The sequence below is a fragment of the Homalodisca vitripennis genome, chromosome 3 (genome assembly GCF_021130785.1).
Source record: "Homalodisca vitripennis isolate AUS2020 chromosome 3, UT_GWSS_2.1, whole genome shotgun sequence".
NCBI lineage: Eukaryota > Metazoa > Arthropoda > Insecta > Hemiptera > Cicadellidae > Homalodisca > Homalodisca vitripennis.
The window spans coordinates 67,684,093-67,701,480 of record NC_060209.1 but is presented as its reverse complement, the minus strand read 5'-3'; the positions used below and the strand labels follow the sequence as shown (position 1 = coordinate 67,701,480).

Here is a 17,388-nt window from a genome sequence, read left to right as displayed (position 1 = left end):
GGACTGGAGAAGGAAGAAGGGAATAAAGTTACATAAAGGTGATTTAGTTTGATACACAGGTGGCTCCTTGAAGGAGAGCAGATCTGGCTATAGGGTGAGGATTTCATTTCCAAGAACAGCTTCCAGCGAATGAGCTCTGGTAGAGCATTGCACAGTCTTTTACAGTCTTTCAGGCCAAAATATAATTTCTAGCTTGCGGAAATATAAGCTTGACTAGTAATTATGTTGATCAACAGATAGTGATACTATATGAGTGCCAGCCGTTCTTACGGCCCTTAACTTGTCAGAATTTACTTAAAAGTAAGGGATTGCTTTAAGACTTTATCCATTCTAGCTAGTCGGAATTCAGTACAATAGCAATAGTGCAATAGTCATAGCTGGGTTCCTAGACAATAGCAAGAAATGGCTTAAAAGAAGCATTTTCTTGGACCTGAACCGGCTTGTGGTATAAGCGTGTCAACTGCCTACTAACCAATTAGGAAATGGTTTAGATATAAGCAATGTCATCGGTAGCAGAGTTTCTCTGGGCAATCATTTGACAGGACGTTTGAGACACTTCAGTTCATGAACTACCTGATGACTCTAAATAAAGACCTAATACAGTACAGATAATTTCCCCATTACTGGACACGGTCAATGCAGTAAATACTTGCACACTAGGAGTCACTACTGAAGGCTCCATGTGTACATTACGTAATCAGCCGGAGGAGACTGTTAAACACATTATTTTAGATTGTGAGAGGCATGAGGTTAGAAGAAGAACTTTGGAACCTCATAGCCAGAGGGTAAACTCAACGTCAGTATTGGGCAGAAAGAAGCTCTTGGATCTCGCTGAAGGTACGTGGGTAGGCAGGCTCTATTAGCGGACTTGGCGTGCCCAATTAGCCTAGGTTGAATTGGAAACCAAAAGTCCTGTATACGTTCCTCTTTAATCTAATGATTTACTATGGATATTACTGCAGTAATTTTATGTTGTTATTTATTGAACATTATTGATTGTAGATCTAATATAGTTCTTCAAACATCCTCAAATATGATATCTTTCAGGTAACTGACAAGGTATGTGTAAAAAAAATCCATCAGTCTATTGCTAGATGGTGTAATTATCCAATTAGCTGTGATTCACTGTATACAAAATGTATTTACTGCAGTGGTGTCCTCCTTTGTAGACTAGTGGCCTTTGTAGTTATGGCTCTCTAACTGAGAGATCACGGGTTTAAATCACGGAGAGGTCCTATCATACAGGAATAGCAGTCACAGTGAATTAAACAAGCCAGCATAGCTGAGAGCTGAGGCTTTAAAGAGACAAAAAAATACTGTGATGGTGTAACTTGGCAGTGTATTGAGTTTTGGCTCCAAATTCGTGAGGTTTTTGGCTTGCCGATTTTTCTATGGGTTAGAGAATTAAGATTGGAATTTTCAAAGATTTTCATCTTATAAAATAAATAAATCTTCCTAATTGTGCCATTAAAGTTTTTATTTCTCATGTTGAACATTGTATTTCACAATTTAATACTGCCAGGGCATTACGGAAGGTAAATTCTGATGTATTGTATACTACGTTGAATGAATGTTCCTATATTCAACTTAAATTGAACTTTCTATGGAATATTTCACTTACCAGTTTTGTAGTGTTTGTAAACCCCCAAGGCACATCTCTACACTTGCTGCGGAATATGATGGACAGCTCGAGAGGTGTGAACAGCCAGAGCAACAGACATGGTCCCCACAACAGAGCTGTCTTCTCAAAACACAAGGGGAGTCGAGGATTGTCTGTATCCCAGGAGATGGTGGAGTCCTATGAAATATTGATGTAGAATTAAACCGAGTATATACACCAAACAACACATACTATTAGATGTTGGAAAGACCTATGGTTTTATTTGTATGAGCCTTTGTCTAAGAGTGTTGTTTGTTTTAAATGCGGTTCTAATGCTATATTATCTACCTAATCTTTTAATTTTCTCAGAAAATTCCAACACAAGAGATTGACACAAACGCACATTTTTCTACCATTCCGATTAACTGACTGAGAAATAATTATTCTAGTTCGTTTGTACTTGTTTATTACTGATTGAGGTTATCCATTGCGTCTAATATCCTATTCAACTTTCTTAAATTCTTCTTTTACTCCATCTTTATCTGAACTTGAGCTCTTTGCTCTATCAAATAAGGAGTAGGCCTCTCCTTCTTTAGCAGTTTCTTTATGCTTTGATTAATAATTTAAATATTCTCCTGTGTGTATGTTTTCTTACAAACAACTATAGTCTTAAGGTGATCCCTATCTCTTAATATTCACACATCCAATAAAAGAAAGCTTGTTTTTGACTTAAAAACAACAAAGGTATCCACATACCCTTATCAAATCTTCGGTTTAAACTGAGCTAATGTTTTTTGCTCAAATTCCTCCATAAATGTTTTGGTGAAAATAGGAGACAGTGGAAAACCCATTGACATCTCCTCATCTTTACAATAATTGTTGCCCACTAACTCAAAATAATTGCAAAGAGTAGTTCTGACAATTTTATAATTAATGGAACAGAAGTTTAGACCTTTCATTTAATGTTTGATCTTCTTTGAGATGTACCTCAATGATTTCAAGAGTTTTTGGAAGTGGTACATTTGTGAGTGGACTTTCAACATTAAAACTTAACAGCTTGTCAGTTTCAGTCAATTCCAGGAACTTTGGCTTGTCTACAAATTCTCTTGAAAAATGTGCTTTGTGTTTTGTTAACTTAACGCCTAAAGGAATCAGTTGGGTTTTTATTTAAAAAAGTATATTTTCCAGTTGCCAGTATTTGAAGTTTCCGTAATTTTTTCTTTTACGCTACTGAGTCAAGTACAACAGTGGCGTTGACTTTACCAGCTGGTAAAATTTTGACCGTGTCGACTTTCCGAAGGATCGACATAGACTTTTCTCCTCTACTGTCACATTGGGCATCGTGGGAGGAATTTTCCTGAGCAAAAGACTGACTTGATTCCAGTTATGAAATCCAGTGTAATTTTCTTCAATAATCCTGGCACATAGACGATTGACATAAACACAAATAAATCACTATTCTGATTTAATGACTCAGAAATTATTCTTCTAATTCTTTTGCACTTGTTTCCATCACAATTTCCATGTCCATTTTAATTGAAAACAAAGGGTACCGGTAACTAAATCATCCAGGATTGTTGTGAAAAAATTTGAGTTGGCCTTAGAGCTTCTTCTCTGGGTTCAATATTTGGGCCTTACAATGTCCATGTAAATTTTTGTTAAAATCTTTGGATCACTACACCGTCCATAATTATTGTTAAAATATGTTTTTACAATGGGAATTTATTTTACTAGGGATTTTGTATGTGTGCATTTTAATTTAAAAATTAGAAGGTAAAATATATTTACAACTTAATTTTAAACTAATAAACAATTTTATGTTGCAGTGATATTTATGCAGTAAATATTGTTACATTGTGTTGTTTTCGTTCTTTAGACTGTAAATTAATTGTAGCACATTCACAAAAAAAATCGTTGTTTTAAAATTATTACACTTCCGAGACCCTAGTTGTAGCAAGTGAGTATAGAGTTTAAACTGCGTTATAAATTGGAACTTTCCTAAAACCCATAAACATTGAACTCCACAGACTTAAACTTAAGTGTCTCCAATACTAATTTACTGTTAAAATACAATTATCCGTTAATGTAAAATGTTTATAATTTATATTCTAAATAGAGATTCTTATTGGAAACCCTACACTGAATGTAAGACATGTAAGTATTAACAGACTATTGCAATTTTAACAATTCATTAGCACTAAACCACTAAAGTCTGCTTCTTGAGTGAAATATTTATGGGTTTGAGACAAGTGTAGCCCAGCGGAGCCTCAGATGCGCGGGCGGTAGCTTACTAGCGTGCGCTTTTAAGTACGGAATGCTCGATATTTATAAGCTACATTAGATACCGGTAATAAAAACTGTGTTTATAAAAAACATCAACATTATGAGTGAGTGATCTATTGACATAATGTTTAGGCATGTATTAGTGATGGGGATATAGTTGCGATGCGGCAACATCAACCTTGAAGGCCACATCACAGTATCAATACTCCCCTCCCCGGTGTGTCATCATTGTTACAAACATGTAGCTACAATGACCTGCAGTACTTTAAGTCAACTTACGCGTAACTTGCCCAGGGTTTATGATTAAAGCCGAGTTTCAAAGAAACACAAGCCTATTTTATGTAACTTTTTGGCACGGTTACAGTACAGTAATTTATATACGTTCTTGTTATTTTTATACTTTTCAACGCCCCTCAAACCTGCCGTCCTAGACAGCGGCCTAGTTTGCATAATGGGCTCGATTAATATTCTCCATCTATACAGGTCTACTATATTGCTTCACCGTCTGTGAACGAGCGTTTAACGAGCGCCCACGTGACCTGAGTTTAAATTTAGGTACTATCTCGAGAGATGTTTTTTCCTTTTGGCTATAAGTGTGGGATGGACGTCAAAAATATTGGCCTCCGGATATTAACAAGCAAGTAAAATTAAGTACCGATAGTACAGAAATATCTTACCTTTGAGTGAACTTTCAAAATTTCTCTTCCTTTCGAATAATCTAAATAGGGAAATAAGGTGATATCTACCTCCTCCGTTTTTACCTCGGAGTAGAGACATTGAATGTAATGATCAACGTTGATGATTTCGACAAATATGACTTTTTAAGAAAATAGCATTAATAAAGTAAATAGCATAAACAATAGCCCCAGAAAGGGACGATCAACGATCGACGCAATCACGGAAGTACAGAAAGCAGTTGAGAGAGCCGAGAGCCACAAACACTTCTCCCACCGAGTAGTGCTTCTTATTACGCTTGATGTCAAGAATGCCTTCAACTCGGCGGGATGGGTCGATGTGTTGGATGCACTTCGTGACACCTTCCGCATTCCAACGTATCTGTTGCGGCTCATCGAGGACTACCTCCGTTCTAGGCGTCTGATATACAACACTCGAGACGGAGCGCGGACGGTGGAAGTCACCTCTCGTGCCGCACAGGGTTCAATAGTCGGCCCGGATCTCTGGAATATCACTTATGACAGCCTCCTGAGATCCGAGATGCCAAAGGAAACCGTCTTAGTTGGGTACGCCGATGACGTTGCGGTTCTCATCGCCGCACGCAACGTTGAGCTGGCCCAGCTAAAGTTGAACCAGGTCATGTGAGTGGTCAACGCTCTGAGCAAGACGGAGATCGTGATTCTCACAAAGTAGAGAATTAACACCGTCGTCCCGCTGCAAGTGGGAAGGGAAGTGGTCCAGTCAACGCGAGCCGCCAAGTACCTCGGAGTCATGGTGGACAACTAGTTAAGCTGGAGAGACCAGATCTTCCGTTCGGCGGACAAGGCTGCTAAAGGTGGTCTCTTATTTTAGTAAGCTGATGGCCAGTGACGGGGGTCCTCGGTCCAGCAAAAGACGGTTATTGTTGTTCGCAGTCCAGTCCGTGCTCCTTTATGGGCAGAGTTGTGGACAGACGCTCTTACCAAGGAATTTTATAGGTTGCGACTCGCCCGGGTTCAGCGTCAAGCTGCGCTCCGGGTGTGTTCCGCCTATCGGACAGTATCCAAGCCTGCCGTCCTGGTGGTTGCCGGGGTCATCCCTGTCAAGCTCTTGGCAGGGGAGAGGGGGGCGATTTATCAGAGACAAGGCGAGATCGGCAAGGACGCAGCAAGATCCGAAGAGCATGCCCGAACCTTCCAGCAGTGGCAGCACAGCTGGGAGCACGAAACCCGAGGACGATGGACTGCGCGACTCATCGAGCAGGTTCAACCATGGGTCGAAAGGCGGCATGGCGAGGTGGACTACTACCTCACGCAGTTCCTGACATGTCACGGCTATGTCAAGTCGTACCTGAACCGGATGGGCAAGACCGGTTCACCGGATTGCATTTACTGCGCGGGCGTTTCCGACGACGCGACGCAGAATACACCTTCTTCCGCTGTCCGCGTTGGGAAAGGCCCCGCCTGGAGGCCATAAGAAAACTCGGTGTTTTTTCGGTGGATACGGTCTGCGAAAAGATTATGGAGGATGAGGGGAACTGGGATTGTTTGTCACAGTTCGTCCGGGGCATCCTCCTGGAAAAGAAACCCGATCTGGACCGCGAAGTGGCCCAGATCCCTTGACCGAGCGGCTGGATAAGGAGCGAGCCGCCGGGCTTAAGCCAAATTTAGGTCCAGCCTGAAGTAATGTGATAAACAATCCCAGGTTAGAATCCTAAAGATTAGAGGAGGTTTTTTTTAGTGGGTAAACCCTCCGTTTTTAGAGAACTACCATACTAAAGGCTGGCCACCTGCGTGCGTAATTGCATTTTCCTGCCTCTCCCTAAAAAAAAAAACAAATAGCCCTTCTACAAGCCAAGATGATAATTTTAAATGTATGGTTACTGTCAAGGTTGTTTCATAAACAAAGATTTTTTGTAAGTTGATTTTCATAGTTTAGTTAGCATCACGAGTCGTAAGGAATACGGCGAGTTGGTATCGGGTCTAGATTTAAAACCCACTAATGTACGTTTTCACACAAACTTATCCATACATCAAGCTGTCTATTCATAAGAAATCTATGAAATGTTATCGCTATGTTTGAATGAACAAACTTGCTCTAATTCAAAATCTACTGAAGAAACGCTAAGTACGAATCAAGATACAAAAGACCCACTAAATTCGACAACTAAAAACAAACTAGACATCACACAGATGGTGAGCCAACTGAATTACGCCGTTCAACAAGTAAAACGTCCCGTCAATAAAATTTACTTGTAAATAATATACAGTGTTTAGATGACAACAAAGAGTCTAGGGAGGGAGAATTAATACTCTGTTAAAATATATTTTATATTAATACATGATTGTTGTAGGTGATGTGTTTGTAAACATTTAGCAATAAAGAGTTACAGTTTTGTGTTATATGTATTCATTACATTTCTTTATTTAATTTAATAATTAACCTAAAGGAATCAACAAGATCTTCATTTAAACCTTCATCTTTTTCGATTGTTAACGCTTTTCCCAGTTATTACCTCTAATGTAGTCTCTATGTTTTTCTTAACTTTCGTATGGATAACCAAAGACCAGATACTTGATTTAACTAGGAAAATCTTTCTTTTACCACATTAGCAGTTATGTCTAAGGCAGCAAAATAAAAGTGGATCTTAAAACTATCTGAGGAGTGGCCTGCAATATTTTCAGATTCGTCTTTTGATTAGTAATCAAACAAGGTCTTCTTTTATCGAATCCGGACCTTCTCTTTCTCAAAAACTGTTTCTATTCAAATTTTTTCTGCTACCTTTGTAGCATCAATCAGAACTGTAAATCACGTCTAGCTGTAACCAAAAACTCTTTAGTTTTTTCAGATAACTAACTGCTTTATGAAGACTAAAATCTTTTTCTTGTAGTATCTTACTAGTTATGTTTACTTAAAACAAAATGTTGTGCCATGTGACAAGTGCGAAAATGAACTTGAAGTCTGAGATATTTTAAGTAATTCAAGTGCTTCTACCTTTGCAATACTGCCACTCGATCCTTTTAGACAAGAGTTTTCAGGAATCTCTTCCAAAACATAACACGAGGTAATTGGTACCTGAGAGGTGTTAATGTATCGACTCGACTGGACCATCTTGAGTCACTTAGCGGGTTTTAATGTAAAAGATGGCACGAGTCGGCTCAAAATCTCCCATCGACGAGTAGTTGCGAAAAAGTATACATATGTTCTTTGACCCACAACAAGAAAGGTAGTAACTTCCACACAACATGAAGTTGAATCGTTGACTACAAGCTCCAAGCTCCAAGCTATGTGAGCAGTATGGCACATAAAAAGCACGTGGGTTGACATCTAAAATTCTTTTATGAACATCACTTTCCTTTCCTCTCATGTTGTTCCTATTGCCTTAACCCTGCTCTAGAATATTCTATACTGACAATGACATGTCTTTTAGCTTTCCTAGAACTACTTCTGCCATGGACTCACCGGTACTTTGTGTAAGAAGAAAATATTCCAAAAGTGCTCTTTTACCCCTGTTTGATTAGAACTAGATTTTTCTTTTGAAGTTGCCCCTGAAGACGGTGGTAGTTACACAAATCGAATGAACATCGTCATTTCCTCTACGTGGATAACATCTGGGGTGCAGTCTAAAATGATAAAAAAGTATTTAGATTTGTAAACTGAAGACAATATCTCTATTTATTGCATTAACTAACATTTGAATCAATTCATTTGATATGGTTTTCCTAACTAATGAGTGCGCCTTCTGTCATCATTTTTTCATGGTCATTCATAATTGAATAACATGTGGCAAAATACTCCATGATTTTCAAGAAGTGTCCGTTGTCATAAAAATGTAATTTTTCGGTTGTGCCGCGAAGTTTTGGGGCCAAGAGTTCTAACGAGGGCAAACAGTTGTTCTAAAACTTTCTTCCAGTACATTTCTTCTTTTCTTTTTCATTTTTTCATGAAAATTGTCAAAAATTAAATTATCTTTACGATTTGTCTTCAGTGTTTTCCATTTGCTAAAGATTAGAACCCGAAATTTAGTGCAAATCATTACAACCCCTTCAACCTAATGAAGAGAGACATTTACGACAAAAACCTTAAGACTAAAACAAAATACCTTGTCGGTAGATTTTGAATATTGAAGACGCCCCGGTACACATCTCCATTCGGAGGACTTCTTCTTTTAATGGAAATTAAAAAAAAAATCTGTTATTCAGACCCATTGCAAATGTGCCTTTTACTTGATCACGTCAATGCTGTACTAAGGTTTTAGAACTTATGAGTGTTTTAAGAGGCTGGATCAGCATAATCAATCGTAACTATGCGAGGACTTGATTCTTCCGGCGGTAATTCTTTGGCTACATCGGTAGCATCCATTTCCATTTCAACAAAATAATTAAGACATTCTTGAGGTTCAGGTTGAAGCTGGTTGCTTTCATTATCTGTCATTTGGTTTAATTAGATATTTGTCAAACCCCCCTTTTAACCGTATTTGTTGATTCTTCTCTAACATTTCTTCCTTTCTTAAACAAAGCGCCTGCTTTTTTCCTGACGTCATACAAGTATATTAAAACATGGGATAAACTAACTGTACAATAAATGTAATGAAATATTTCTAATATAGCATTCAGTTACAACCGTGAATAATAATTCAATAATATAGGCAGTGGCGGGTTTTCCAATAGGCAAACTAGGCCCGTGCCTACGGGCCGCAACTATTCTTTGCTGTTATTTAACAATTACATTTCTAAGTACCGGTAATCATATTACACTGTATATAAACGCAAAGTAAGAAGGCAGTTGACTACGACTTACGGCGCTTGTTTGTCAGAGTGTACTTACTTAACTGTCAATCCAAACGTTCTTTCGTACTCATAATTAACAGTCGGACTCACTGACTGACAGTTAAAGTCAGCCCTCACGACATCCATTTTGTAACTGACATTCAGATCACGTCACTTCTCTGTGATATTCCGCCGTCACGACGAAACCGGTTGTGGTGTGGTGTGAGTGGGCAATGCGGGGTTGCTGCTTTGCACTTAACTACACACAAACTGAGCAGCGTTAGGGCATACTTTCCTATTTTCTAGGACAACGTAAATAAAATACCCTTCATCTTTCATTACCTGGTAATCATTTTTTATTTTTAAATCCCCAAATAGAAAAATCCTCAATTTTGCGCCCTAGGCGGCCACATCAGTTGCCTATATGGACAAGCCGGCCCTGGGTTCGATGTGTGACATCCTTTGTATGTTGTGGAGATACGATGTGATGATCGAAGGATCAATTGGGATCCGGTGTGATGATGTGGAGGTCTAGTAGACTTCGGGCAGCTCTTGCTTCACAAATGTGACTTTTCTACCCATTTCCTCTGAGAATCGAAAAATAGGCTTGCTTAATTGAGACAGCGCGACTACCAAATTTCTTTCCCGTCCACACTATGTCCACCGGTTTCGAAGTTGAATGAATACAAAACCTGACAAATACAACCAAACTACCTATTGCTTTGTTATTGCGGCTGCGTATAAGGAATCCGGGGCGGATCTTCCATCCGAACAGTTTGACCAAAATAATGAAAGCTCTGACAACAATGTAATTGTTTTAGCATGAGACTTGGTAGAAGTACGCCACACCATGTGTGACAAGCTTCACTGTGGTTCCATGTGAAATATCAAATATGTAGCTCATTTCATTCTCTGAATGTCCTAAGGAACGACAGGCAATTATAAAACAGAGGAGTTGACACGAAAATAACGCATCATAGAACTATTTCTTGTAAACATTAAGTGTCATCCAAAATTTAATGACCACATATGAAATTTTTCTCGACATACCATACCTCATGGTTTAGTCAGACTTTCGTGCATTACATTAGGCTCCACGTCAGTGTTTAAATATTTTAAATTTACCCCCCAAGTAACAAAAAAGTTATGTTTAATGTGTTGGGACAGTTAGACTCCATGTTTAATATGCCACATGTATGAATTTCATGTTTGAGCTCACGTTTGTCGCATATGTGTGTATTGAGTTGTTTATAAATGTATTTATTACGCTATTTTCTTGTTGCCATTATTATTACCCTTAAGACCAATGTAAAAATATTCACTAACGCTCGGCCAAACAAAACGGAGTGACATGCACCATCATCGAACTCAGTGTTCTTCATATATAAATGACGCTTCATGCACGATTTCGAGTCATGGCCAGTTCGTTTTCGGTGTATCGTGTGGACAGATAAACAGTCAAAAATAATTTTTTCCATCCAACCCCACGAGCGATATAGGCTTCACTAAAGCTAAGCCAATACAATTTAACATCTCATGAATTTATAGTTTTAAAAATTAAAATAAAACTGTATATCGATATGGGAGTTTCGATGAGACTTCCGTCATTCGATCCTAAGAGAAACAGAGCTCGCATAGCGTCCTGGGTTTATTATCGAGTCTAAGTGTATAGCGTGCAGGCCCATAAAGGTTCATCCGCTTATCTGAATTAGACTAGCAGTTTGCGTACATGGAACTGGCATCGGCTACGCTACACTATTACACACGGCGTAGCGGCCGGATGAGCTCAGGCTACTAGTAATGGCTCAATTTGGGTACTAGTAAATTGGACTTTTAAATTTAATTATTCAGTTGGGATATTATTACTTTATAAATTATTTCGTTATAAATATGTTTGCGATTATCATAGAAATGAGTAGAGGTAAAATTAGACATTAAATTAAATCTGGTATTATGTATTTCACTATTGGTTTATGGAGTACCTTGCACTAGAAAGAGCACAGCGCCCACTGCGACCTGCCCGGCCCTACTCACTCCAGCTTTCCGGTTTGCTCGGCACTCTGCCAGAACCAGATGTAACCCGCCCACTGCGACCGGCCTGGCCCGACCCAGTCAGTTCTTGCTACGTAATCACTTTGATGCCGTGTGCGATGGTATTAAGACATTAAGTGGGATTAATATCAGGGCCACGTCAGACTTCGAAGAGAATTGATAATGCTTATGGAAATTAACTTCAAAGCTGGTTCTTGTGCAATAGTTTCATGTCGAATGTTAAAAAAAGTAATATCTTTACATTTTACACGAATAACTCGAGGTTAAAATTCATTCAGTATCTATCAGAAGATGAGTGTAACAGAAGAGTCGAACTCCGAGAAATATAAATGAGTCGTTTGATTACGTGTATACAGGCACTAATCTTAACAAATGTTACATTCTCAGACAACCAAAACTGCAGTCAATAACTAATTCAGTGCATCATTACAGCACTTCGTAAAATATCTCCTGATGTGTCATGAAACGTTGTCACTGGTTTTGCCACAGGGTGGGAAACTTTCAAGAGATACTAGGGTAGCATTTTTATAATGTTATCGGCTAACTATGACTAATAGTATATAAATATCTATTTACGAATGATAGGTACGTATGTTTTCATTGTAGAATTGATACGTGATTGTATAATTGGTGTTTACCGTTAGTAGTAAAATAAATAATAGATGACAATAGTTTGCGCAACTCAAGATAAACTGTCACCTTCTAAATGCTGCAATTTTAGTTAGGAAAATATTGAGGCCTGGTTTGCTGCTTCGTTTCTTCAAATTGATACCTTGAATTTGTGGTTCTCGACCTATGCTATCATTTACGATTGATTTTTATTTTATCACTACTTCTTGTGGGTCATCCTCCTAATGTGACAGAACATTTTGTTGCTTAATAAGTTGATGTTTATGAATAGTATTGATATAAAGAGCATTATTAATTTGTTACGATCATTCCGGTTAAAGGGGCGCGATTCTTGGGCCCATAGCCCACATTCAAACCGCAACCCTGACTTTGGAATCTTATCCCGAGATATTGTTGACGTTTGAGACATTATAATGTGTTCTAGAACAGTGTTCATATGTACTCATATATTAATGTGTATATAAATACTGGTGCCTCGTCATATTGACTAGTTTTAGATACCTAAAATTATCGTTCAAAAATAATAATAAAACAGTCCAAAATTTAGAATCCTAACTTTCACATTCAAGCATTTAGCAAAGTATGTTTTGTATTAAAGACTTCAAATCGAGATATCCACTTTTCCTTCATTGCTGATCCGTAATAAATCCGATGTGTTTGTTTATGTGAACATTTTTTGGCATTTTGATTCTATAAATTTTTATCGCAATATACATAGTTATACATACTACTCATAACAGTGAATCAGTGAATGCTCTGAACTGTACTGTAGTAAGTTAGTTCGGAGAGAAGCAGAAAACATCAAAGATGGTAGAGCCCGCGTATATTCTTCCTAATCCCCACTAACATGTGACCTCCCAGCCTGGAGATGCATTTAATTAAATGGCCGCACGCCCTCTGCGACCGGCCCAGGCCAGTCTAGCCCGGCCCGGCCTATTCAGCCTCAGACGGCACTCGGAGCGATTGTGTCGGTGTCGCACGGGCCGAGTCCGTCCAAATATCTATATTCTGTGGTCCAAGCCAGCATTTTGACAGCGTATAAAAGGCAGATAGGGAGTGGGCTGGACCGGGCAGGTCGCAGTGGGTGGGTGTCCATTTGACAACATGTATAATGACATCCTAACAACTCCGGACGTGGCAGGGGTGGGCTGTTCCAGTAGCAGTGGGCACCGTGTTTTATAAAAGCCTGGCCCGACTTTACAATAAATATCAACCCGACCCGGTTTTTATGTGAAGTCGAAATACATGAAATTAAATGGACACCCGACGAAATCCGCCCACACGGTACCGGTACAGTAGCCGCAATTGCCGACCGAGGTTGGAAAGGCCGAGACGAACCGGGCGGCCGGTCGCAGCGGGCGGAGAAAGGCAAAATTGGCCAGAGCCGGTCGCAGTGGGCGCCGTGTTTTAACCTAAGAATTTCTTTACAACTAGAGCGCGATTCGGAATTATTCCAAGGGTGATTGCTACTGATATAATATAATATTAAAAAAGTAAATCCTGTATCGTATATCTTACGTATATTCAATACATAATGTTGTTTTAATGTTTCAATACAAATTACCTTGCAGACAACCAAACGGTTATGTTCACATTCTATTTAGGGTTTACTTATTTTCTCTTAAAATTGTTATGTCGGTTCAAATCACAAAATACAGCTAATCTAAACATCTTTAAATACAGGGTGGCGCATATGTCAGTTTCCCCATAAATTGGGATATTCTGTTTCAATTGGTTAGTAACAATGTTAAGTTGGCAGCAACACGGAGTAAGTTCATTGTTGTCTATTCCAGTGGCTAGTGTAAAGTGATGCTCTTTGCATCTGTTATTTGTTTGTGTGTGTTTTTTAAATGTTTACAGCCCATCAACGAGTTTACATCTTTCAGTTGTGGTGGAAACATAATACAAATACTGCTATAATAACTGAAGAATTTAGTGGTAAATATCCAGGTGTCACGATACCCACTCGACAGTATATGAGGAAGTTAAATAAGAAATTTGAAAACAGGAAGCGTTTTAAATGCCCCGAAGTGTGGTCGTCCACGATCAATTTGCAACGAAGAAAACCTGCAGACAGTTGCTCAAGCTTTTGTAGCCAGTGCTGGTAAATCGACTCGTAAGGCATCTGCTGAACTATAAAATCAAGAAGAAGCGTACAAAGAATTTTAAAACAACTAAAATGTAAGCCATACCGTCCATCTTTACTCCAAGAGCTTCACGAGGATGATTCTGATAAGCGATTGGTATTCTGTTAGGCAATAATTATCCGCTCAGAGGCTGATCCAAATTTCTTGCGATCAATTTTGTGGTGTGATGAGGAATGTTTCAAACTAAATGAACGCGTTAATCGGAATAACTGCGTGTACTGGTCGGATGTAAATCCTCATAACATAATCCAAGCAGAACTCAATGTGAACGGTATAGGAAGGTTTTTCGAGTACTGCACTGATTGGTCCTCATTTTCTTCAAGGAGATGTTAACTCAGAAAGTTACTTACGGTTGCTGTAAGAAGTAGCTCAGAAACAATTCTGTTCTCAATATTCATTCGCTCATCTAGCAACAAGATGGTGCCCCAGCACATTTCGGTATCCAAGTTTGAGATTTTTAAATAACACATTTAATGAATGGATTGGTCGCCGTGGTACATTAGATTGGCCTGCGCGCTCGCCAGACCTGACCACATGTGATTTTTTACTGTGGGGTATTATAAAGGAGACTGTATATGCTTTAAAACCGCAAAATCTTGAAGAACTCAGAAATCTAATGAGAAATGCATTTGAACATGTTAATAACTATAAACGATATAACGATAACATTGCTAAAAATTTGTGATTCTGTTCTCAATCGTTGTATGAAGTGTATACAAAATCAAGGTGAACATTTCGAACAACTGATATAACACTGTATGGTAATATGTAATTAATTTCATATAATGAATTTGTTTTCTTGCCTAAAAGTGCTTTATTCAATTAACCTATAACGCTTTTACATTTCTTTTCTGGGGAAACTGACATAAAATGCGCCACCCTGTATATATTGCGATATTGCACTTTGATTTAGTAATATATTGATAAAAATCCAGGTAAAGAACAAAGAAGAATTATTTCTGGCTCCTCCCATTTCCTCATCAACCTCTCATTAATTAGAATTTATAAGCAAATAAGAAATTTTAATTTAGAGACCTACATGTGTGACAATTATTGATCTAACAGACAGTGGTAGATTAATTTTTTTACTTAAAAATAAATAATTAATAACCACAAAAAGTACTTTCTCCGCCGGGACTCGAACCAGAGTCTCTCACTTGCCGGGAGAGTATGCTACTACTACACCACAGAGCCGTTAATATTTACGATTCAATTTTTTTGTGTTTGGCCGTTTCTGTCACATGTGTGTTTAAATACCCAAAACGCCATGGTCTTCCTATCACATGTTATAATAGCCTATTAAAGTTAGTCTTGTAATTAAAACAAAAGTGTATTCAAGTAATATTCATATTTATTCACCAGTTCTACGGTAGTATCAAATAAATATAATTCTACGGTGCATATTTGTGCATACCTGATTGTGATCAAAGTGAAATTAAAAGTGTTGAAATTGCGAGCAATGCTACAGAGAGACTGTTAGCCGGCGCTTTTCCATTTGTAATTGTCTTCAACTGGTGGTCCATCACTCAAACTACCCTCCAACAATAAGTAGCATGTGTAGGAATGTCCTCATTTATTAGTTTTGTGCTATTGTTGAGTTAAGTTTGGGAACCCAGAAACTTATTTGCAAAGGACAGCAAGATTTGTCCTAAACAAAAAGACATGATGCTGAGAAGCGAGTAACTAAAGCCCAACCTAAAGATTTATATTCAAATTAGCAAAGATTGGTCAAGATAAATACCCTATAACATTACATAATTTAAAAATTATATATGTAATTTGGTGCACAAGTATGTAAAATAAATTACAAACTCCAATATTCTTACAATAATAATGCATTTGTGTAAAACGGACTATCTAATAAAAAACAGATATGGAAGGTCCTACACTACCCAAATATCAAAATGTACAAGGAAGCTCATAATGTATTGTGGATATTACCATTAAAGATATAATGTTGTTATATATATCAGATTTGAACAATCAATGTTATAATACAAAAGTATGACAGCCTCTCAACATCTACGTAATTGCATAAACAATAACAATAATATAATGCTTTTTGTTTTGCTTTGTTCTTATTCTTAAACTGCACAATTTTGTGTGCGGGAGGTTTTTAAATATCAGGACAGTCTTTTTATACCTGGTTAAATTTGTTTTGCTTAATTAAAAAAGGACTTAAAAAGGCTATATAAGATTTTTTTATTTATTGTTTCAGTATGCACACACACATATGAAGACTTACCCAAAAACTAGAATTGCAGAAACCATCCTCATCAGAAAACATGAATTAATTATGAAAATACAGGTTATTAAAAGTATCCAGTTTATGACTGAAAAGTAAACGAGATGAAAGAACACTAGACGTACAATTTGTGACAAAATCGTAAAACTAAACGATACAATACTGAAATAAAAACTGTAAATTATAATGAATTGGAGTTTGAAATCCAAATAAAACCAATACACGTCGCGGTTATAAACTGTGGGATTTTAACGTATGGCACCGGCGGCAGGCGAGTAGGCAACTGTTGAATGAAAACCAGCGGCTGCTGGCGCACAGGAAGCTATCAGCAGTACCACTCGAAAACAACAAAAATTCCCCACTTCCAGCTTTTAATAAAATGTTATATATTTATGTAAGCTATGAAACTAAGAACAGCAATGGTTAAATATACTTTACAAATTATATTTAATCACTCTTCAAGTTTTTCTTTACTCCTGGCATTTAGTTTTGCGTTGGTTAATGTTTTTTTACGTAATTACGACTGCTATTATTGGCTGTTACAAGATCAAGACATCGGCAGTAAACAAGCTAACGCGTGTCTAACACAATTCAGCCAGAGGTGTACCCGTAAAGTTTCCAGTACTGGAACACGAAGGTGGGGTGCGGGACATGGAATATTACAAGAATTTGGAGGTCCTCCAGCAGAGAATCATTGCAAACATAACCACTAATAACGGCCCTGAGGAGGTAGAATTATAATTATTTTATACGATTTATTTTAAGATTAAGCTCTTATAATGCAGTAAAACTGTTAGTAGATTAACAAATTAAATAATTATGCCACTTGCTTGTGCAAATAAGACAAAGTAATCTTAAAGCCATTGCAAATACCAAAAACATAAATTAAAAATATATAATATTTTAATTAAAGCCTTTTGCACATATTCTCAGTCTCCTTTATTCTAAAATCCTCAGTAGGTTACATGATCACGTTCGAGAACTGTTAGCTCCTCAACAGTGATTCGT

The 17,388-nt window shown here is 37.8% G+C and overlaps 1 protein-coding gene across 2 annotated transcripts in view; it reads right to left on the bottom strand.

Moving 5' to 3' along the window:
* Positions 1-16,654, bottom strand: part of LOC124357022 (multidrug resistance-associated protein 1-like) — an 81,436-nt gene extending 64,782 nt beyond the window's left edge. For both annotated transcript variants that reach the window (XM_046808391.1, XM_046808393.1), the window contains exons 1-2: positions 16,381-16,654; positions 1,622-1,798 (exon numbers count right to left, since the gene is read on the bottom strand). In XM_046808391.1, coding sequence (XP_046664347.1) covers positions 1,622-1,798; positions 16,381-16,422 — 219 coding nt within the window. In that variant the 5' untranslated portion in view covers positions 16,423-16,654. The remainder of the gene's footprint in view (positions 1-1,621; positions 1,799-16,380) is intronic.
* Between the last annotated feature and the right edge of the window lie 734 nt (positions 16,655-17,388).